The 22,619-nt window shown below is 45.9% G+C and overlaps 1 protein-coding gene across 4 annotated transcripts in view; it reads right to left on the bottom strand.

The window, feature by feature from the left end:
* RNF11 (ring finger protein 11) overlaps window positions 1–9,985 on the bottom strand; it is a 37,174-nt gene extending 27,189 nt beyond the window's left edge. For 3 of the 4 annotated variants that reach the window (XR_013587322.1, XR_013587321.1, XM_078605406.1), the window contains exon 1: window positions 9,655–9,985. Coding sequence is in view for 2 of the 4 variants with exons in the window: in XM_078605406.1 (XP_078461532.1) it covers window positions 9,655–9,810 (156 nt within the window). In the remaining 2 variants the exon portion in view is untranslated. The remainder of the gene's footprint in view (window positions 1–9,654) is intronic. The other variant, XM_078605407.1, reaches the window with a different exon arrangement.
* Between the last annotated feature and the right edge of the window lie 12,634 nt (window positions 9,986–22,619).

Consider the following 22,619-nt stretch of genomic DNA (forward strand, 5'->3'; position numbering starts at 1 on the left):
TTTAAATGTATTTTCCCCCCGGGCAACGCTGGGTATATCGAGTTTATACCACAAATGCGTGCGCATATTTTTAACGGGAATTAAAAATGGCGTCCACCCGGCAGCGAATGCGTCGCTACCCGTTGCCAGGGGCAACCGCCGTCCAATGAAACTGCGTATGGTCCGGCGACACACAGACACACACACAGACAGACAGACTAATTTGCGATTTTATATATATAGATATACAAATGAGAAGCTCCCTATCTACAGGCTAAGTACAAATATTAATTACACATGTTTTTATTTTCACCAATGGGGAGAAGAAGCTGTGATGGGGAAAATGGTGCAGGTGTTATTGAACGAGTAAAAAATATAAATCTGAAAAAATAACCAATTGGCTCAGAGGGCAAAAAAAATGTCTGTCAGAACAAGTCATTTAAAGATTCAACCCTTCCCTCACAACCTTCTGGATCCAAGTTCGATGCAGAAATTAATCATTTTCATCTGGTTTGTCTGCCTCATCTGTATTACATGTATTGGCGAGTCAATCGCATTCATGCCATATACTTTACATAACGCATGCAAAATTAATCATTCCATCCGCACAAGTCGTCATTACATAAATTGTTAAGCGCAGAAATTTATTTTCAGCCAATCGATGAATAAATGTGAAGTCAGAGCCCTTAACCAGCACCATGGAGATCTTTGGGTAGGTAACCACCCTTGAATGGAGTGGCGGCGTAGTGATTAACGCACTGCAATATGAACCGGACAACCTCGGCTCGACTCCCAGGGATGGTTAACATCAGTGGGGCACGTGAAATCTAAAAATGGCTCTGGGACGCTCTTCACCAACCGGCGCTGGTCCAGCGTGGTGAACTATGGTCAAACAACAACGATGACTAAGAGGAGTGGGGAGGCCTCCATCCAGCAGTGGATTGACCGAAAGCTGAAAAGTAACTACCCTTTATGAAACCAGGTTTACAACTGTGGCAATTTTCATGATCGGTGACGATTGCACAAAAGAAAAGCTGAAACGTATTTTCGATGTCCTTTCTAAGTTAATTTGCTGAGGATGGGTTCTGAGAGCTTACTCAGCAAATGGGCATGAGATGAACCACACAGCATCACAGCTATAAGGATGACGTTGAGACTTTGGTAAGATTGGACCTTGAGAAGGGCACTGGGAAAGACACGTGATTCTAGCCCATTCCCAACAAGCATGCGTGGCTCCGTTGTGAGTTGCAAAACGAAACAAACATTGCTGTGCCAAGATGTCTATAGCACTGTTAAAATGCATTGTCATTAGTTTAAAAGGCAGAATAAAATAAAAATTCACTGGTAGATGATGGCATCCTTACCCCATGCAGGTGGTGAGATATTTTACCATACTTCACCATGCAGGATGGTGCAAGCTAGTGAAGGCAAAGAGCACAGATATCGGTGTATAATACAGTACAACAATCAGTTTTGCAGCACTGCACTCTACTGCCCACCATATAGCCCCGCAGAAACTTAAACACCTATTATGCACGCTGGTCACCCATTCAATCACTATCCAGGATTAATCCTTCTTAGCTTTCGATATCTGACGAGACTGGACGCATTCTGGGTGATTTGGTCATCGGTTGCCAGTAATGTACTGCAATTGAAAAAAAAACACATTGAGAAAGGAGCAACACAATATCTATTACACACGTGCATTCTTAACACATGTCATGTCATTCTACTAAATGTAGATTCGCGGCATAATAAATTGCTGGGCAACATTTAGTTGCAAAATAAAACTGGACAGCTTGACTGGAAACGTTGGTGGCATCCACCAATTTCTGTCTCCTGACAGCACAAACAAAGCCATTCTTGATCAGTCAAGGTTACAGCAGGCAGCTTCAAAACTGACTCTCTCGCACACAATTTCCTCTGCAGGTGTTCACTATTGTAACAAAAAAATGCAGTCAGACTTCCTGCTCATTGCACGGGGTACAGCAAACTCTGCACGCTACGCCTGTAAGCTCATGTTTAATCAGTGTACACGTATCATCATAATCCTTACGCCAAAATATTTTCAAAACAGTTGCTCTGTATGGCCTGTATGACGATAAATGACCCAGTTATATTTTGAACTCTCCTCCACAATGCAATTTCACTGAAAAAAGACAAAGATCCCCCTTATAGCCATAATAGCTGTTCGTGAGCACCTGAACGGATAGTCTACCACTACCATGCAGTTCATCATCATCATTTCTTGACGAAAGTTAAACTATTTCTTATTTTACCAGGAAAGGCCCATTGAGCTATACAGCTCTTTTACAGAAGCAACCTGGCCACAAATGATAGCTCAACAAAGTGGCGTATCATGTGAAAATCTATAGCAGATAAATACTCTAAGCACATGAAGGAAAAACCAGAGGACCAGGAGAAAATCCTCGCGACCATGGGGAAAACATGAAAACTCCAAATATACAGGCATCAGGGTCACGATCGAACCCACGACCTTGCCACCGTGGTGCCCCAGGTTATTGCTGGGCGACTTGGAAGTTTCACAATTCCCACATCAGAGCGATTTGAACTGGACTTTGAGTCTGCTCAGCTATTTAAGAAGAATCTGGGATATTTATAACAATGAATCTGCCCCACCACCATAATCGCAATGAGAATCATACTTTGATTAAGAAATGTATTATTTTTCATTTTCTCTGTCTTGTTCTTACCAATAGCCTAAAGGTATCAATCACATCTCATTTACATACATTCTGAATACCATAATCCATCTCTCCATTGCACATGTGTAGTGACATAGAATGGATCACTACGGCGCGTAGCACTGGGGACAATAGAATAAGGAAATATGGGTGTAGCATAAAGCACAGCATGTAATTCCACGCAGTGGGTCGCTAGGGTGCGTGGTGCTGGCTGCTGGCAGAGAGGGAAGCCCAGAGGATGCTCGATGGGCTAGTTTTGGCACTACTTCACCGATGATCCAGGACCGCACAAGTTTAAGAGTGCCGTCTGCAAACATTGTCACACCATATTCAACCATCACAAGAAGAGTGAGCAGGCGATGAGGCACCTGAATGCATGCGCCGCTTTTTGGAGGGCAATGAATGGCACCGAGATAGATGATCGTCCCGAGTGGTATGCGTCGAACAAGAAGCGGGCGAAGCCATCGAAGGCAAGCGGCAGCTCAACTCCATCTACATCGAATGCTTCATCGATGAAGCAAGGATCGATCAAAGATTACCTAATACCCAAGCTCGATAAGCGAGCGAAGGAGAAGTTCGAGCAGGCCATAGCAATGCATTACTTCGTCTCGGGCACGTCGTTCCAGCGGGTCGAGGAAGAGAACCTGGTGATTTCTGTGAAGGCCTTTCACCCAGATGCAGTACTGTCAAACAGGAAGAGGCTGGCCGGACCATTGCTCGACAGGGCATACATCGACATGAAGCTGGACAAAAAAACCGTTTGCCTGACATGTGATGCGTGGTCAAACATCAAGAATGATCCGATTGTGAACTACATGGTCACATCGCCGTCCACAACGTTGTTTCTCGAGTCAGTATCCACTGCAGAGATGGGCCACAACGCTGACTGGATCGCCTCGGATTTTCAACGTGTGATGGCGTCCCATCCAAAGACTACATTCGCTGGAGTGGTTACCGACAACACATTCACCAACAAGAATGCGTGGGAACAACTCTCGAAGGCTCACCCATTCTATTTCCAAGGCTGTACGTCGCATGGTCTGCATTTGCTTGTCAACGACATAATCTCTGCCACGAAGACGAGGAAAGCCGGCCAATCAGAACACACATACCCAATCGACTATCCGTTCGAGTACCTGTTTGAGTTCATCATGAGGTGCAAGGACACAGTCAAATTGTTTAACAACAGTCACGTTCTCAAGGCACAGCTGCAGGCCGAACAGAAGATCGCAGGCGTTCGAGCGTTGGTCCGGCCGGCTCCTACACGTTGAGGAACAATCAAAGGCTGTTGCGAGACGCTGTTGTCATCGGAGAGGATTCTGCATTCCATTGTCACGGCTCGCAACTTCATCAAGGGGACGGCAGGTCAGAAATCCAAGCGCATGCGAATCAAGACCATCATTACGAGCGACGATTTTGTCTCTTTGTTGCACAAGTCCCTTGCCATTCTCATGCCCATCGACGCATTGATTGTCAAATATCAATCCGATTCTGTACCAGTCTCTGAAGTCTTGCCAGATTTTCCCACCCTTCTTGCTGAGTTTGCTAAGCTGCACGAAGATGGTCATACGAGCACTGAAAAGATCAACTACCTGATCAAGTTGGCAGCAAGTGGCTTTCAGTTCATGTACAGAAAGGCCCATGGACTGGCGTATCTGTTAGATCCTCGCTTCATTGGAGAGGGCTTGAGCCCGGCTAATCGAAAAGAGCTGGAGAACATCTTACTGGAGACACGGATCGACGATGAGACGGCGGTTGATGAGGAGAGGCGAGAGGCGCTCTTTATGCAGCTCCTCTGAGTACATCATTTCGGCACAGCAAGAGAAGGATGCCGGCGGGTTTGGATTAATTATGCTGCTCAAGGGACGTAAGACACCTTTGCAGAATTGGCAGTCTGACGGCGTGGCCTGGCCCAATCTTCAGAAGATCGGCGTGAAGCTGTTCATGATGGCGACATCCTCTGCAGCCTCGGAGCGCAACTTCTCAACTATGGGCTTCATACACAGCAAGCTCAGGAACAGCTTGGCGCCCAGTTCGGTGGAGAAGTTGGTCTACCTCAAGAGCAACTATGCGGCGTTCGCCGAATGCAGTTATATGTCCGATGGCGATGACACGGACTCGTCAGAGGAGGAATAGTACTGATCTGGGAGTATTGCGAATAAAACCATGAGGTTTTTTAGCTTCAAATCAAGATTTATTAGGTTTATTAGGGTTTATCAAGGTTTGAACCTTAAACCTCAAATTCGGATCTGAAAAAATGTTTCCACCGCTGCCACACTAGGGGGCGTGGTACTGGCTGATAGTGGAAAGGGGCATGTGGGGACACGTCACCCCGGCCGGCTGGCAAAGCACGTGATGGGCCGGGGTGAAGGATGCGGGAAGCATGGCCCAGGACCTTCTGGAGGGTTCCATGAGGGGGCGTGGTTAAGGGCGGAGCCAGGCAGGTGTCACGTGGAGGTCGGCCCAGGACCTCCTGGAAGGTTCTAGAAGGGGGTGTGGCCGAGGGTGGAGCCAGTTCACGCTGAGGGGCATAAAAGGGAAGCCCCGAGGCTGAATCAGGGCTGTCTACAGGTTGAATGGAACCAGAGGTGCTATGTCTTCGACTCCAGCGTCATGGGTTAGACAGAATGTTGGCTGCTCTGACCCGTAATTAGTTATCCCGTGTGTGAACAGTGTGTAAGATAGATATTGTAGAATAAACGTTGTTGCCTCCTAAAATAGTGTCTCAGAAGTGACTCACTACACATGTAATGACTATAAGAACATATTTTACTAAATAAATAATTCCTCATCCGGAGCCATGATCAATCGACTGCTGGAGGAAAGTCTCCGCAAACCATCTCTCATGGTCTTGCGATGCAACAATCCATCTAGCATCCACACATGAGCTGATATCACCACTCCATCTCTGCAATGAATATCGTCTCAGTCGTGTTTTCCTCTTTTAGCTGCCACTCTGTCATAAGTCTTGACCACCTGCTAACATGTCTTAGTTTCACAAATATATTCAAGTAAATAACTGCAATACAAGAAACAAGGCTCTCACATGTAATGGGGTCGACGGTCTGCAACTGGTGACTGATAAACAGACACAAGAAAAAAAAAGCAACGAATAAACTTAACTTAATTTGACCTACTCTTGCTCTGGAAGCTAAAGATTAGTATATACAGTATACCAGCTGGCTGATGATGATAACGTGCAGTTAACAACTTTTCAGAGAACATGAAACAATGGCATCTATTCTTGGTTAAGAGAGGGCTTTTTAAATGACCCAGGAAGTAGTTCTGTGGGATCATCTTCCTGGGCCACTCTGACACTGACGACCTTCTGACGTTTAAAACTGAAGTATGTTTAGTCTATTTCATTCCATTTACTTTGATGGTACAAGTGGGATACAATAAAAACTGAGAAATCTAAAAAAAGATGTAGGGGATAAAGCTATTAATCACATTCTCCAGGTCATTTCAAAGCAGAATCAAGTCTGCTTTAGAATTAATAATTCAAAGGCATCCAAAAACAGCCCCCCTGACAACCGCTTAAAATTACATGACCATTGCCGAAATTGACGAGCAATTTGCATCAAACCACTTAATGGAATGAACCGGCAGCTGCCCTTACCACTGCTGCTGCGCCTGGCTCAAGGGTTTAATCTGGATGACATTTTGTTTATTCATCAGAGGACTCTCTCTGCTTTAGCAAAATCCAGTCCTTTGGCTGGATAACCTCATGGCTAATGCTCACCTTCTGTTAACATCAGCAACGGCAGCAGACAAAGGCACATGATGATAAAATGCCTCTTAGCTAATACTACAAACAGCCAAGCAGACCAGCGAAACCATGTTGGATCTGGAGCCCTCGGTACCGACGTAGGAGAATGAATGTAAAGCACTGTGAAGGTTCACCGTTCCCACCCTCTGTCTGATAAACACCACGGGGCGTTTATTGTCAGTGCAGTCGAAAAGTGGCCCTCAAACACGTCGTTACGTCTCTCGCCAGAGTAGGCAATTGTGCGTCGGCGTATTAACCCAATTTTGAAAATGACTCGCAATTATCAAATTATGGTAAGAGTTCGTATAGCGATAGAGTGCAGATGCTTTGCTTGTATGCTTGCCAGGCTGATGAAATGCCTGCACTGAACTGGGAATCATTCCTGGAGCCATCAGCTCTGACAAAGCAATGTAAGTGGCCAACGAAGGAATGAATAAGTTAATATGTACGAAAAAACAAAGCGCAGAGACTGCGTGAGTCACTCGGTGTTCTTGCCCAGTAACAGAGCCCCAAGCAGCAATTGGTCTTCGCGCTAGAAATGGACAATCAGAATTCTGATGACATGAGTCAACACTGCAGATTCATGCCCTTCATCGACAATCGCTCATTCAAACGATGGCTTGACAAGAGGGGTCTTTAACAGGCAACGTTCTGAGAATTCGAATCTCGTGTTCTATCGTCAACATGAACCACCCGCCCACTAACCAGCCATCCTAACGCAACTCCTCAGTCACAAGCGCAACAACAAAAATGCCTTCAAGTTGTCTTAAGTCCATTGTACAAACTGAGTGACTTATCCGAAGAAAATGGCATTGGCTGAAGCAATGAACGACCGTTTTGTGCAATGGAGAACATTGACAAGGACTACGTTTTGATTGCTAGTGTCATTATCACACAAACACCCCTGCTAAACTCTTCTGAAAACTTCCACATTGTAAAGTTTTATTGGTGCGCTTGGGCAAGGCTAAATCCAGAAACGCATGTCAGTCTTAGAGTTATAACTGCCAACCAGTGTTTTCATAAACTGTTCAAGCAGATGCAATCAACGTCATTCTGAGAGGCAATTGTTATGTTATGTAAATATTTAAATCGGATAAGATTGTTACATTTTCAACAGACAAGTATACAGTACTTCTAGACAAGTATCTACTTATATGCAGTAACTGAACTACAGTACTGACAGACAGAATACAGTACGTGCGAGCAGATAAATTGACTCGTGCCACAAAGCATGTATAATTAAACACGTCAAGTTATATCTGTTTCTCAATCCGCTGCTGGATGAAGGCCTCCAACACCATATCAGCCATAAGGGTTGTTTGACCATACTTCACCATGCTGACCAATGCAGATACCAAATCAGTTTAAACGTAATTCGCCACTGATGTCAGCCGGAACCAAAACGCAGGCAGTGGCGCTTGGAGAACCAGGTAGTTGATAGAAAAAATATCTGCGTCAACATGAATGTGGCAGAACAAGTTCCACATTCGAGACTTGACCTCGCATAGTAAATTCCAGTGTCGAGGTACACGGAAGCTACATACGACTACAGTTAAACAGACTACAGTTTGTCCACAAGATGCACTCGGTTACACGTTTACTCCTGCACAGTAATATATACACATACTATACAACAAAAATCACCTCTCGTGATCAAAGAGAAAACAATAAACACAACAGCTCTTATTGTTTAATGGACTTCTCATTATGTACACACAGACACAAAACTAAACCATCAACTATTTATTTATTTCTTTTACCAGGCAAAGCCCATTGAGCTATATAGCTTTTATTCAAAAGCGACCTGGCCACAAATGATAGCCCAATTAAGTGGCTTATCATGTGGAAATGGAAAGCAGCCACATACTCTAAACGCGTTCCTAAACGTGGAGGGAAAAACCGGAGTCAGGGTTGGGATCGAGCTCACGACCTCCCGTATACCAGGCGAGGTAGTTAACATCTCACCACCATGGCACCCTTATGAGATGAGATGGCAGTGGTCCAATGGGTTCGGTACACAGTCAGATTTGGTCCACTCACTGGATTGAATCTGTTGATTGAATCTATCTGTACGGAGCCTTGAGTTTTTGTGGCCTCTTGTGCGTGGTGGAGATTTCTCCAGGTACAAAGGTTTTCTCTTGCACGGAGCATAATAATAGACATTGATGGAATTGGCTAAATTTCCCAGTGTAACAGAATCCTCCTCAAAAAGGCCTTTAGAATCTGCTTGGCTTCCCAAGGTAATAGAAATAATGTAAATATTACGCACCTAATAGCTTGCAATACCTTTTTGTAATACCATTTGTATTATAATCTTTTATAAACCTGGCACAAAACGGCTAAACGTGTAATACCAATAATATTATAAGTAATAATGCTTCTTAAATTATTAAATAGAATACTATACGTACTAATCCGTATATTGTGAAAGTATCACTTAGTTATCTCAATCTTGACACACATCAATCTTGACATCAACACACAACATATTACACACACTTAAACGTACAGTACTCATTAACTTGCTTAATACTGTAATCTTACTCGCTGTACAGTGCACCGCACAAACACACGTATAGCAGACGTATAGCAGACAGCTGTCGTGGCTGTGACAGTTCCACCTGAAGACGGAAGCTTGTGTTGCCTCCGAAACGTCGTGATTTTTATTTTATTTTACTTTTATTAATTTTAATGTTTTACCTACGTGACTTTACCGAAAACACATAAGAGTATGAATCCTTGCAGTCACGAAAGCTTCAAATCTAGAAATACGTGAAGTCTAAGTCACATAAACCAACATCAACCCACTCACTGCAAACATGTGCATACTACTTTTTAAACAAAGTTCCTATACTGGTCAGAAGCCTCATCCAAAATCATTTTTTTGTCGATAAGGCGCAGCAAAACAAAGACACAATGTACCGTGCGTACAACCTCGCACACACACAGACAGCTGTTTAGGAGGTTGTAAAGCGGGCGGGTGTTGCCTGTTGTTGTTGTGACCAGCAAGTTGACGGTGTTGTGATCGTAGTGGGTGAGTGGATGAGTGTTGTGATCCGCCTTTGAACACACGCTGGATTTAACTAAAGAGTCCCAAGTGCCTGCTCGCCCTAATTCATCAACGCGAGTGAAATATATCACCGTGTAGACACACACACGCGCGCGTATATCGTGGAGTGCGGGCTAGGCCGCAAAAATCACCGCTGCTCGGATGATCGCCCCTACCCGGTAAGGCGGCGGGGGCCCCGCGTAGTCGCGGAGCTGCTCCCGGTCCTCCACGCCGCCCGTGCTAGCGGCGTCCGAGTCGTGCAGCAGCGAGACATCGTCGAGCGAGCTGGATTTCAGGCAGTTTCCCATCCATTAAGGCTTCCCGACGGAGCTGAGAGGACTTGAGGAGGAGGAGGTAGGGGGGAGGTTCACGAGCGAGGAGGAGACGGAGCGAGGTGGTGGAGGGAGCAGCAGCAGGAGGCGTCACTCCATGGCGGAGCGCGGGCGACACTGAGCGGGCGGAACCGGGTCCAGCCGAGAAGCAACAACAACAACAACACGCGGAACCGGGTCCAGCCGAGAAGCAACAACAACAACACACGCGGAACCGGATGTATTAATAATTATTATAAAGTATATTTATAGAAGGGAAATAATAAAACATAACAAACTATATAATAAAATTCTCACGACGTTTCGCCCACAACGTAAGCAGCCGTCCTCAGGTGAAGAAACAGAGCTGTCGAAAAGACATTAAGACGCTGTCTTAATTATTATGTTTTATTTTTATTATTTTACTATTTCCCTCCTACGTGACTTTACCGAAAGAACCAAGAATATTAATTTCTGCAGTCACGAAAGCTTTAAATCGAAATTTACATTTATAGAATTATAATTATATAATGATTTTATTATAGTATGTAACTAAATAATAATTTGAAGTTGCATTATATGATTTTATAAGTAGTATATGATAACGTAACAAGTATATGTTTTTATATATTATTAAATAATTGTGTATTCTATATTATTGGTAAATAATACAATCTAAAGTATATTTAATTATTCAAATATAATACTGATATTATTACAAAATATTATGATATGCAATTAAATACTAATTACATATTGAATTGTATGCATATATTATAAATCAATTATATTAAATCAATTATATAATAATTCAACATATACAATCAACAATATAATTATTTATGTTTTATAATTATAACCTGGAATCATTGCTAATAAAGGTTTTTGGGTTGTTTACCTACAACCAACGAACCACGGTTTATCACCCTGAACAAATGAGTCAACTACTACTTCAGCAAACACAGGGTTGTGTTGGAGAGTAAACCGCACGACGTCAACGCGTTTCATTTACAAACACGACCCCAGTGCGCATTGCTTCTCGGAAACGCTAGGGCGAGTTTGTAAGGGGCCGTCCATAAATGACGTCACGCGATTTTGGACGATTTTTGACCCCCCACCTCGTCACACGGCGTCACAAAAAGTCAGACCCCCCCCTCAAATATGACGTCACAAAGCTCTTCCCCCCCCCATAGATATAAAACATGCTTCAAATCGATTTAAACTATTGTCATTGTAGTGCGTATTTAATGTGGCGCAGCACTGATGTTGTAGGAGAAAACATTTATTAAAAAGTCTATTTAATTAAGTAGAACGTGTTGTCTATATTTATTTAAAGTTGCGCATTTTGATGTGACGTCACATTTCTCACCCCCCCCCCCCTCGTCACGCATCGTCACAAATGTCTGACCCCCCCCCCCCTAGGTGCGTGACGTCATTTATGGACGGTCCCTAAAGGGCCGCCAACAATTTGCCCAAGTTCTGTGGTCCTTAATATACGGTATCGTTTGAAGGTGTTTGTCCAACTCCGTTGATGACCGGAGGACACTCACGGAGTGCGGTGGGAGTCAAGTTGGCCCAAACGCGGTAACAGAAGGGATACTGATTGCGATTACACCCAGGTTGGCCCAGATGTCTTGTGAGTTATGACCCCCCGATTAATTGATCCCTAACATGCCCCCCCCCATCCTCCTTTGGATATGCATGTCTGTTGTAAATAAACCTTACGTAAAAAAATTATGTCTTAGATAATTAAATGGGGGGGGGGGGGGGGGGTCACAAAACATCTGGACCAGGCTGTACGTACTGCCGCCATACCCTGCGGTAAGCTGGGGGGTATATGGCGACCGCGGCGCCCGCGGGCAAGTGACGGAGTTTCCTCGAATCTCCGCGTGATCCACCAACCCCCAGTGGAGGCCGGATCCGAGATACAAACAACACGGGAAGCGGATCAGCGATATCCGCAGGGTGTGTGTGGCCGCGCAGCAGTGAGGCGTGCGCCAAGTCCTCCTCCTCCTCTATCCTCACCGGAAAGCTTCGCCCAGACGCGTTCAGCGTCACAGGCACAAGGGCAAAGGCAACGGTGGGCCAGGTGCGGTAGTTGCTATGCACGTGGCATTGTAATGCAGCACTAGCGGCGAGACCCGCTGTCTGTGCGTCGAGATGTCATAACCCTGGCTCGCCAGGAGGTGGTACAGCACATTGTACACGCCCATCTCTTCCATCTGTATGGGATAGACGAGCAGCGGTCCCCAACCATGTTGGCACCAGTTTCGTGGAAGACAATTTTTTCACGGGCGGGGGTGGGAAGTTCATCATTGGGTCTTTCCCCCTTTTCAAAGAAGCTTTCCAGCGACGTTTGTTTTTTACTCATTTTGGCTCGGGGTTAGAGCTCGTGGGCTTACCAAAACTGTGACTGAGACGAGTGCGCAGTGCGGGAAAGAGGCGCGGACGGAAGATAAAATAATTGGCGGGCCACGCGCGGACTGACCGCTCACCTCCTGCTGCTGTGCGGGGTTGGGACCTCTGGGATAGAGCGTTGCCCCCTTGCATGCACGCACGCGCGCGTGGCTTTTCTCCACGTGTTCCAGTTTCCTCCCAAATGTAAACACTCGTGACATGGCTGCAAACATCGTAATATATAGGGGGCCGTAGAGCTCTGACAATTGTTGGTGCTCACCACATGACGATGCAATGCCCGATCCACAAATATGATGGAGACAACACAGCGACAGTCTGCTACTACTGACGCGATTATCTGTCTTGATCACCTGAATGCGATATAGTAGTTGTTGCTCTTGCATCTACATCATGCTTACGAAAGAAGATCGAATGGCTGCAACCTTCCTGCTTGTTTGTAGTTGCTCGTGCATCTTGAGTCATTCTGTTCGCGAGTGAGCGAATACTGTGCAGCATATTACAAGCTGAAATCGTGTTGTTATCCATAGGCTATCGTGACCAAATGTTGATTCATGATTGATTTTGGGTCAGATCAATCTGCATAATGGGTTCAGTCCAAATATGGATTTGATCTACTCACAGCATTGAATATGTGCAGAGCTTTGAGTTGTTATGGCCTTGTAAGCATGGTGGGGTTTTCGCCAGGTCATACGATTTTCTTCCACATTCATCATTTTTGTAACATCTTAGTTGAAATAGTCGGGTGGCTCAGAAGTCAGGGTACTGAGCCAACACGACTGACATCCTGATTTAAAATCTAGGTCTCAGATTCGCGTGAATACAAAAGAACATCATATCAACATTGGCTTTACACTTAATTTGAGAATAAAAAATGTTTGCAATGCAAGAAAGAACCTCACAACAGAGAATGTGGTGTACAGTTTATCACATAAAAAGCACCAATTTTGAAGAACCTTTAATATCGCTTATCGTCATATTTCATATATAGCCATATTTTCCTGAATATAATCTTCAATAGCACAATTCGAATTAAATAATAGGACACTAACATTTGAAATAAATATTCTAACTTAAATTAGACAATATTGACCCTGACATAAATATTACATGTGGTCTCCAACAAATTATGGAATAAAAGCCTCTTAAGAGTGTTTGTAATCCAGACGACTGCTCACAGTTGCCATTTTGCAGCTTCAAAATCACCCTGAGCAGTGAAACGACCCAGCACTTTTTTCCCTGTGAAGTAACAGCTGTTCGCTCGTGGCCATGCTGAATGTTGCTCACAAGGAAACTCGGACTGCTTGCTACATCACTTGTACAAGTGAGTATGTTTTGCCGATTCAGCAATGTATTTCAAGAAAACGGTCAGAAGCATATAACAAGTACAGTAACAATTAAAGTATGAGAGAAAGTAAGTTCATTCCATTTATCTTTGAACCTTCTTCCACGTTTTTTCCCAATAGCATTTGTTCAATAAACAAGACAAACGTACGCTGCTCCCGGTGCATTGACTTTCACACCCACAGTGGTTGCTCCGCACCCATCAGATCATGGGAGGAGGGCATTGCCTATTGATTTTATGAGAACGCACGTTGCTGACGAGACGGGATAAAATCAGACTCAGCCCAAGGCTCCTGCCCATAACGTCAGGGCTTCCAACCAACGAAATTGATTTATGAGACACCTTGCTGCAAAGAATTGGTTAAGTTACACGGGGGGAAAAACCCCACAAAGTTGTTGAAATACATGCTTGGGTTTGTTTGATCCTGAAAACCCACAGCACAATGTATTGAATGAAGAGCAACAGAAGAGTTATACCGGTGACTTGGTTCGTCATTTGTTGCAGAGGTTTGCGGTTTCGATTCCTGCAGGCTGCCCTGGTTAATATTGCAGGAGTGGGTGGTATAGATCGCGTGACATGAATGGAATAAAAGTAGGCCATTGTGTGCTGGTGTAATTGTCCAATATCATCCAAAGTTGGATATTACTTTATTGGGAAACACATACAACCTGCGGGTGTTGAAATATATATATTTTTTAAAGGAATTCGGAAAAAAATGGCTCTTCTTTATATATTGGTTGCCGACCCCTGATCATGGGAGTCCAGTTTACCATGGGCAGGGGTCGGCAACCTGTGGCTCCGGAGCCATATGCAGCTTTTTAAGGATTGCTTCGTAGCGTTATACTGGTAGGAACCTCCTGGTTACACCAGCCCACAGGGGATTATTGTGTCCGTCCGTCCGTCGTGAATACAAAAATGGGAGGGGTGGGGCTGGGTGGAGAGGGGAGGGTGGGGAGGGGCTGGGTGGGGAGGGTGGGGAGGGGCTGGGTGGGGAGGGTGGGGCTGGGTGGGGAGGGGCTGGTCACCCCGTGGTGCCCTTATAAAACTCAACTTTTAACCTACTCACGCTGGTTTGTGTCCGCCCTCACAGTCGGCCATATTTGCGGAATACACCACGCCGCCGTTGAACCTGGCCATTAACTGAGCAACCCAACGTTCCTACCAGCTCCCTCCGCAGGAATGTGTTTTATTAAGGATCAGGGTCTTGAAATATTGAGTGTTTTTTTTTACTGATTTAAAAAAATGGCGCTTCTTATTTTTGTTGCTGACCCCTGTCCGGGGAAAACAAGCGACATAAGAATACCATAAGCTTTTACTGTTGTGTGAATTTTACCTGCAAAGTACAGGAAAACGTGGAGGGAGTTGATTTTTCCTGTGATATCCATGCAAAAATATTAGACAGAGGTGTGCAGTTTTTCCAATTATCTTTCTTGTTTTGTCCGTCTTGTGAGCTTGTTTTTCTCAATTAATAACCAAGCAATGCTCAGTGACGAAATATTCTGGTAACAGTTAATGAGCATCTGGATTTACTGCAAGGTCACATTACTCAATTGGCAGCCTGAAATGTTGAGTGGTGATGACTCACGACTGTTTGCAACAATGAGTTGTAAGTACCGTCCGTCGCATGAAGCGCTTACATAGAGGGGGGGGGGGGCATTGACGCAGTGGTAAGCGCACTGCGCTATGAACCTGGCAGCATCCTGAGTTTGAATCCTGGCCATCGCTAACATCAGTGGGCGGAGTGATCTCTGAACCAGTCCCCGACGCCCTCCACTCTCTTGACCAATCCACACTGACCAGTGTGGTTAAAGTATGGTCAAACAACCTCACATGACCGAAACGGCGTGAGGCCTTCGTTTAATGGTGGATTGACAAATGGATGTAAATATCAATTATGTTCAACACACTGTGCTTTAATACTCACAATCTGAGTTAAACCTCTACTCCCATACACTAGTGGAAATTGGCATCTGAACATGACCTATGCTCTCTCGAGGTCGATAAAGCATTGCATGGTTGCCTGTTATGGTGGTGAGGTCAAAGTCACCACTATGGAGACAAATATTACGCACTCCCAGAAGGCCTTGCAAGTGGTGGGCTTTGTACGAAATCTTTTTATTTATTTATATACGTGGAGACAAATATGTGGAGACATGTTTTGCCTGTTATTTATATTCTTCAGAACGTATGTATGTTGAACTTCTTTCGCTCCGTACGTAGCCAAATGTGTTAATGGGAGGTGCGGAAATCAAACTTGGGTCGCCGAGTTCGTAATTCTTCACTTGCTTATCATTGAGTTACGTATTATATCATTTTCCATCTCACTGGGACCTCATACATAAGGTGTCCTTGATTGTAAGTTGTGCAGTTCACCATCATTCATGCAAGTGTAGTGTGCTAAACACATTCCTGCGGAGGGAGCTGGTAGTAACGTTGGGTTGCTCGGTCAATGGCCAGGGTCAACGGCGGCGTGGTGTATTCCGCAAATATGCCCGACTTGGAGGGCGGGCACAAGCCGGCGTGAGTAGGTTAAACGTGGAGTTTTATAAAGGCACCACGGGGTGACCAGCCCCTCCCCACCCAGCTCCACCCCTCCCGGCTCCCACCCCTACCCAGCCCCTCCCCTCCCCACCAAGCCCCTCCCCTCCCCACCATACCCCTCCCCACCCCACCAAGCCCCTCCCTGCACGACGGACACAATCATCCCCTGTGGGCTGGTGTAACCAGGAGGTTCCTACCAGTATTAACAGACACTAGTAGGAGGTACTCTATTTTATTCCGGCCTTCACAGCCTTAGGGGATAACCACACACCGGGTCGGAGCAGCCAAAATGCTGCCAGACCCACAGCGTGAAGAGGGCGAAGATCACGACGACGGCGGCACGACGAGTTCCATTCCAGATCGCAGCAGCCCCGACTGTGAGTCGGAGCTCGCCTTTAACCTGCCCAGCCCGGCCCCCCGCACCCCTCTGGATCCCCTAGAGGGCTCCGTGCCTTGCCCACCGGTCCAACTGGTAGAACGGGCTGATATTCCTAATTCCATTGTCTACCAATCTCCCAGCGGCACGCGCTACAGTGACTCATTCAATGTCACGACACAAGCAAGCCTGACCATTGATGAGACACTGTTTGTTGAATCCGGTCAATAGTTTCCTTGTTTTGAAACAATGCTGCTGAAAGTTTGCCCTTCTAGAAAGCCGTGCGGCTGATGGGTTGTGTGATAGTTGTTTACATGGAGAGATGGTTTCGTGAAGGAGAGGTATTGTCTGCTTATTTTATTTATATTTTCCACAAAGATGCTCGTGATTAATTTCAGTTATCCACCCTTTAGGTCGACACAGCGTTGATTGGTTGGTCCCTGCTATGGTGGTGGTGAGGTTGTGGGGAGCGGTGGTGAGGTTGTGGGGAGCGGTGGTACAGCGTTGAGCACACTGCACTACGAACCCGACGACCCGAGTTCAATTCCCGCTCACAGCCAACTTCTGTGACCGGTCCTGGGCCTCCTCTATGTCTACTCAGCCTCAATTGAGTAACTAGTGCGATGTGTAAAGTCATTGCTGCTCGGGAGACAAAGGCGGCCAAGCGTGGTGCTGGCCACCCACCCCCTCGTGTTCCGTTCCAGCCTTCATAGGTGCCTGCTAACAGTACTTGGCCTAGTAGTCTGTTAAGGCTATACGGGGGATCTTTGTCTTTTGATGGTGAGGTTTTATGGAGACAAATGCATGGACATGTGTGATGCTGGCCACACAACCACCCTATAATTTGCTGCTTTATTAGCTACTTGCTAAGTGTTTGCATTTGAATAAAAAAATATAGCATTTGCAAAAAGTGCTCCTGCTATAATTGTTTTCCATTGTAAGAGTGTACAAGACAAATGTGCTGAGTTGTGTTTTTTATACGAGAAGTTAAATGGGAAATGCGTCGCCTTGGGGAGGCTTTTATCCAGCGGCAGTGTTTTCGTTGCGCTCAGCTGCACCTGACTTCAAGGCTGAAAAACGACGAAACTTTCGGTCAGAAATATAGGCAATTAATTACACGTCACACGTGTTTAGCAGCATGCGGTGAGGATGTGCGCGGTGGGGGTGCAGGAGTTAAAAAACGCTTTGGAATGTGCAACTTTATACGCTTGAATTAACGATATCTTTGCATGCGTGAGTCACACGACAAAAAGCCACAAACCTCTCTGGCCACCAGCTAATTTGAAAACAAGTCAAGAGACTGCGTCCCAAGTTTTCTGAAAAAAAAAACCGCACAAAGCGAATAGACTCACAAAGCAAAGTTGCTTACACGCGAGACGAACGGAACAGAGCAGCCCAGCACTGGCATCGTGACAATCGCTGTCACGACGCCTAATTTAAAAGTCCAGGCCACTTCCGGCCAGGTGGCGCTGTGCCTAAAGCACTTGCCTCTCAAATCAGATCGTGGACAAAATTATAACTTTGTTGAAAGTCAATAATCATTGACATGAATGGACCGGCTCCCACCATGAGAACGGGTACTTCTCACCAACGGCTTAAGCGGTGCCAGGTTAAGGTATCTTTGCCAATGGCACGCACTCCAAAGGACGCGATAAAGTCTAGCATAGCTTAATAAAGAAGTCAATGTTCTTTGTTCTTCATGGGCCCCTCTGGAGTTTTGGGCACTGGACAAATGCCCCCCCCCACCCCCATTTGCCCACTCTTCCCCCCTGCCCCAAAATCTGGCCCTGTGCTCACAGCAGTCACAAGCGGAGACGTGCGCTGGTCCTACTGCTAGTTTGAATGGGGCAAGAGTTAAAGGTGCACCCGTGCAATTGCTCGCTCGCGGCACTTCTGGTGGAGGGGCCTCGAGTAGAGGGAGCTCTTGAGGTTATTTGGCCAACTCTTCCACAGTGGCCAGAGAATTTGTAAGAGGTGGGTGTACCCACACTGTACCCCACCACACACGCACAGCCTGTCGATCGTCTCTTGTGTACCTGTACACTGGTGGGTGGACACAGGCGAGGGTAATTAAGAACATTGGCCATTGTTCTAGCTTTTAACTGTCTCGCTAGTGTGCTAACCATGGTTTGAGTCGGCATTTCAAAGCGGTCGGAAGAATTTCCAAACTCCATTCTTCACACCCCCCCCCCCGTCCTCCACATCTTGATCTCTCATTTCTGTTTACCAATGTCCCTTAAAATGCAAATGAAGTTGTTACACATTCCACGTGCCTAATGAATGGCAAGATAATGAATTTGCATTATGATGGGGGTGCCAACCCCTAAGAATGGAATTTGAGGTAACCCTGACATGGTTCACGAGAGAGGTGACTCACTCCTTAGCACTGTGACCAATTTCAATTGGTGGCTTAATCATCACACACCCCACTTCCTTACACAACCACATCTCAAGGAGTTCCCCTCAGTGACACAAGCAGTCCCCACCGATTTAACGTAAACACTGAATTAACACGGGGTTCAAATCCACCGCCTGAATGCGCCCCATCTTATATAAGATGTAGTGGCCGAGTTGTTTTTTTTAACTGGTGCTGGGTGGATAGTGACATCGTGGAATTGCTAGAGGTGTCAGCGGCTTGGGGAGGAGAGCCTTCATTCAGCAGTGACTTGACAATGGCAGACGATGACAATGATGAAATACATTCCAGTTATCTTTGTAAATATTTCGGTAGCATTTTGAACAGGCTTCATCAAACACCAGTTAATTATTTACACCTTTGTTTTTCACTTTGTGTTCGGACCATGGGACCTGCCATAACAACGTGGAATTAACCTCTCGCCCACCAGCAGAGATGAGGACAGAGACATTTCCACAAACTGGGAGCTGGAAATGTAAACGTTAGTTATTTATAAATTTTTAACACGAAATATATGCAGTACCTGGGCCCCTACCCAGTAAATGTGGAGTTTCTACTATTAGCTCAATGCGGCCAATGTTTTAGGGTTGCTGTCACTTGTCCTGGTGTTTTGCAGGTAGCCGTCCCGAGAAATCTGTAAGTCTTGCTGGGCCAACTGTGTAATAATGCACCATTAAAGCAAATGCATTGACGTACAGTTCTCCTCTTTTCCGGTATCGTGAAATATTACCTTTCATGCCATGGTATGTTCTGGCTTTTATACCTCAGAAGTGGCAACCATAGACAGGGCAGATGAGCACCCAACTGATGCTTGGATGAAGATACTTCACACTTCTGCTCTCCGCTCCTCTTGCCTGTTCGCTCAGGGACGGTACACATTTTTGTATCTTCCAGCCAAATCAACTTTGCATGAAGAAAATATGGATCAAGATCACTCGGAGGACCTCCCTGTCCCCACTAGAATTATTCTAGAATTGTCCTCTTTTTTACGTAGCTGTCCTGATTGATCTGTAAGTCTGTGTGGAACATTTACAACGGCCCACCCACCCACGGCACATCACGTCCCCGATACAAAATTGTACAAGCAGACACGTACGTGCTGATGGGGAGTGGCATGAGTGTGCGGAGGCAGGGAGGGCTTTCTGCTATATTGTGTGGCTCAAGTGAGTTGAGGACCGGTGAGGGGTGAGGGTCAAGAGTGTGGTGAATGTCTGACCAGGGTCAGGTGAGTGCCATACCAGTGTCTTGTCACTCTGTCCATAGGACGACCTGCTTGTTAGTAAAGTATATATATACACACATAAGGGATGAGTGATAGGTTACATTTGTTTGAGATATTGGATTTTTTATTGATTGGCCTGAATTTAAGATTTTATTTAGTTTTTTTTATTTAAATGTATTACATTGCAATAACACATTCATTGTTTATGAACCAATCGTAATTATTGAAGTATTTAACATTTTTATAGTTTCATATATTTTTTCCCACAAAGTTACATCAGTCTAATAATTCAAACGTAACAAAAGAAAAGTAATATTTTCATAAATTAAGCAAAAGTGGCATCACCCGTAGGGGGCGATGTGGCTATGTGGTTTTACCCAGTGAGGTAGAATGTATATTCTCATTTGGACCATGACACCTCCACACACATTGACCTACATAATGGGAATGACATCACTTCCGGTTACCTTGCAGTTTACATTCAATCCGAAATGAAAAAAATAATTCCGGATCATCCGAAATGTCATATTTAGGCCAGATTTATTGGGTATTTTTGGAAAAAATCCAAAATCCGGTCACGTATCCCGAACATGCGCGTGCACCTATTTCCTGGCCGTCGCCTGATTCGCAGGAGAGGTCAAGGGGGTCATCTCTCCATCCGCACTGCAGCTGCTATCCTCCCGAGAGTCACGGTCGATGAAGCTGTCGGTTTCGCACGATCTGCTGTCGTCTTCGTCATCTTCGATGAAGTGCAGCGTGGCCACGGCGTCTGACGGGGCGCGCCGGGCTGACACATGAAAGCTGCAGCGCGGCTCGGGGGACGCCCGCCTCCACTGTGAGGCGTTGCGGGTGCACGTGGACGGCACGGTGGCAGTGGTGGCGGTGAGCGGGGCCAGCGGGTGGTGGGGGTGGTGGCTCGACAGCTCTTGGTGGGGCTCCCTTTGCACGAGAGGAATTATCTCGCACGCCGCCGAATCGGTGCAGTGGCCTCTGTGGCTCGATCCCATCTGTGGCGAAAACGAACAATAAAAACAAACATATTTCAGGGGCCGTGAATTTAAAAGTCGTTTAGGTTTTCACATTTGTGGCTGTGTAGCTCTTTCATGCGCAGCAAGTGGGTTTGTAACATTTCTGTTTAGAAGGTAATTAATAAGATCGGCTGGCCTACATCAAAGACCTGCGGCAGCCGGTGACTTTATACAATCGAGGGAGAATGTGGAATAAATCCATTCAATTCCTGGAGAAGCTGCCATCACAAAGGACAATACGTCAGATATCGTGACAAACAAAACGTGGTACAACCCGAACACACATCGCAGAGATGTTCAGTGGCCTACCTCTGACATTCAGGATCCAGTGGTCTTTGGAAACCTCTCTCAAACTGGAAAAGACTGGAAATTTAATTTTTTTAATTATAAATGCTGCCACGGTGTAATGGTTAGCACACCGAGCTTGCAATTCAGAGGCTGTCGGTTCGATCTCCTGACACGGCATTTGAAACAAAGTGCCAAGTTACTTAAATCTCCCCGCCTGTCCACCCAGCAGAACACACATAGGCACACTACAGTTAGCCAATCGGCATTTGCGTTTGGTGGGGTAAAGTGTGGACACTCCAACCTTTTCCAAGACGTCTGGCCAGTGTGGTAGAGTAGGACAAGTAACCCCCAGAGGGACTCTCTTGACCTCCCCCTCATGGAGACCCTTCTTGCCAGCAGTGAGGCGAGCAAGAAATTGCAGGGCTGCACATTAATATTTTGACCTTTCACAACTAAACTCACAACTACAGTTGTTCTTATTTTGTTTGCTTAGTGAGACTTAAAAATTGTGGTCAAATGCATATTTGAATCATGATAGCCCTTCAGTGACAGAAATGTGACATCACTCCCATACATTTCAATAAAATGTCCATGCAGTATGCTTAACCTTCAAGTTTTTTCGGATCATTGGCAGGCGCCAAGAAAGATCTCTCATTTGGCTTTTTAAACAGACTATTGGGACAAGTGCTGTTAGCGAGCACCTAAGAAGCCTGGCACAGCACCACGGTTCAAATATTCTCCACTGTTATTGGCCATGAGCGGGAATCAACTCGGGTGGCCGGGTTCGAAGCGCAGTGCGCTAACCGCTGCGCCATCGCTCCCCACAGGGGGCCAACACACGACATGGCACACACACACACACACTCTTGGGTTTCCCACAAAGCAGCGCTCATCTTCTAGACCTCCAGGCGGACCATATGCTGAGTGGAATTCGCACTCCCCTTCGACTACCAGTCGAGCGCCTGGAGCAGAACGACCTGCCGGGCCCGACCCAGGAACCCACGCTGCGCACACCGCGAATACTTCTGCCCCCACACGACACCGAGATTTTCAAATCTGGATTGGTCGGTGGTTGACCGAGAGCCTCTCATCATCCCTTCTCAGGGGTGGATGAAATGAGGGCTATTGCCCTCTGGGCGAACCCAAAGGTGGCCTCCAAAAAAGAATGTGGATTT

This window comes from Lampetra planeri, chromosome 24 (genome assembly GCF_965212315.1).
Source record: "Lampetra planeri chromosome 24, kcLamPlan1.2.h2, whole genome shotgun sequence".
In the NCBI taxonomy this organism is placed as follows: Eukaryota; Metazoa; Chordata; class Hyperoartia; order Petromyzontiformes; family Petromyzontidae; genus Lampetra; species Lampetra planeri.